General features: G+C 47.8%; 1 protein-coding gene across 1 annotated transcript; it reads right to left on the bottom strand.

The window, feature by feature from the left end:
- LOC137332860 (histone H2A.J-like) lies at positions 1–985 on the bottom strand. The gene has a single exon (XM_067996836.1). The coding sequence runs from the start codon at positions 524–526 to the stop codon at positions 137–139; it is 390 nt and encodes a 129-aa protein (XP_067852937.1). The 5' UTR covers positions 527–985; the 3' UTR covers positions 1–136.
- Between the last annotated feature and the right edge of the window lie 256 nt (positions 986–1,241).

Genomic DNA, 1,241 nt, shown 5'->3' with positions numbered 1-1,241 from the left:
AAATGTCCAGATCTGAAGCAGATCGTTTTATTATTAAACTAAACTGTGACTCTACAGACAGTAACCAGCCCTTTCATAGATACAGTGGGTGGCTCTGAAAAGAGCCTTTGGATTATCAGATTAAACCTTTGTCGATTTACTTGCTCTTGGAGCGCTCAGTGCTGGTTTTCTTCGGCAGCAGCACGGCCTGGATATTAGGCAGCACCCCGCCCTGAGCGATGGTCACCCCTCCCAGCAGCTTGTTGAGCTCCTCGTCGTTGCGGACGGCCAGCTGCAGGTGTCGGGGGATGATGCGGGACTTCTTGTTGTCCCGGGCCGCATTGCCGGCCAGCTCGAGGATTTCAGCCGTCAGATACTCGAGCACAGCGGCCAGATAGACCGGGGCTCCGGCACCCACACGTTCAGCATAATTCCCCCTTCGCAGGAGCCTGTGAACACGGCCCACAGGGAACTGCAGTCCGGCCCGGGATGAGCGAGTCTTGGCCTTGGCCCGAACTTTACCGCCGGATTTTCCTCTTCCAGACATTTCCACAATCTCACAAACACTTTCACAAAGAATGAAGAAATCCTCCCGCACTCGCCCTTCTTATACCTTCTGGAGGATTACAGTGGGGCAATTGTGATTGGTCCATCTGTTCTTAATCTCATTGGGCTGTTCGTTAAACCAATCAGAGAGTGGTTTTATTCACCAATCAATAGTCGGGAATGAGGAAAGGACAGAAATCCCGGCCCCAATTATCAGACCTGAAACGGTTTTTGAAATTTGAAAATCCCGCCAATATATTAGTGACACCAGAAGCGGATTTAGTAAATAATGTCGCCTTAAGGCAAAGATTTAAAAATCTCTCTCCTTATATTCGGTTATTCCACATTTCCCGTCACAAGTTCGAGTCTCTGCAGTTCCGCATCATTCTCCGTTCACTTTCAAACGGGCGGGAATAAAACCCAATTCACAGCATTTTGTAACGGGACAGATTCCAGCTCAATCTTTGTAAAAGGAACAAACCACAGATTGCGGATTGTTACTTTTACAAAGATTGAGCTGGAATCTGTTCACAGGAGCTGCTCCAGGATTTAAACCGGAGCCGAGACTCCTGGTGTTCGAAGTCCAACAGTGACAGAGCCTTTAGACTATTTTGCTCTCGGTGTGAAGTCCCTTTCAGGGTTGCTACATTACAAAGGCTTGCGGTTCATAAACTGATATTTCCCAAAGTAATTAAATAAACGTGAAAAGGAGAGAA

This window comes from Heptranchias perlo, chromosome 2 (assembly GCF_035084215.1).
Source record: "Heptranchias perlo isolate sHepPer1 chromosome 2, sHepPer1.hap1, whole genome shotgun sequence".
Taxonomy (NCBI): Eukaryota; Metazoa; Chordata; class Chondrichthyes; order Hexanchiformes; family Hexanchidae; genus Heptranchias; species Heptranchias perlo.
The sequence above is the reverse complement of the archived record's forward strand: the minus strand, read 5'-3'. Positions and strand labels throughout refer to the sequence as shown.

Coding starts and splice junctions, on each gene's coding strand:
- LOC137332860 (XM_067996836.1), bottom strand. CDS start 526: ATGTCTGGAAGAGGAAAATCCGGCGGTAAAGTTCGGGCCAAGGCCAAG.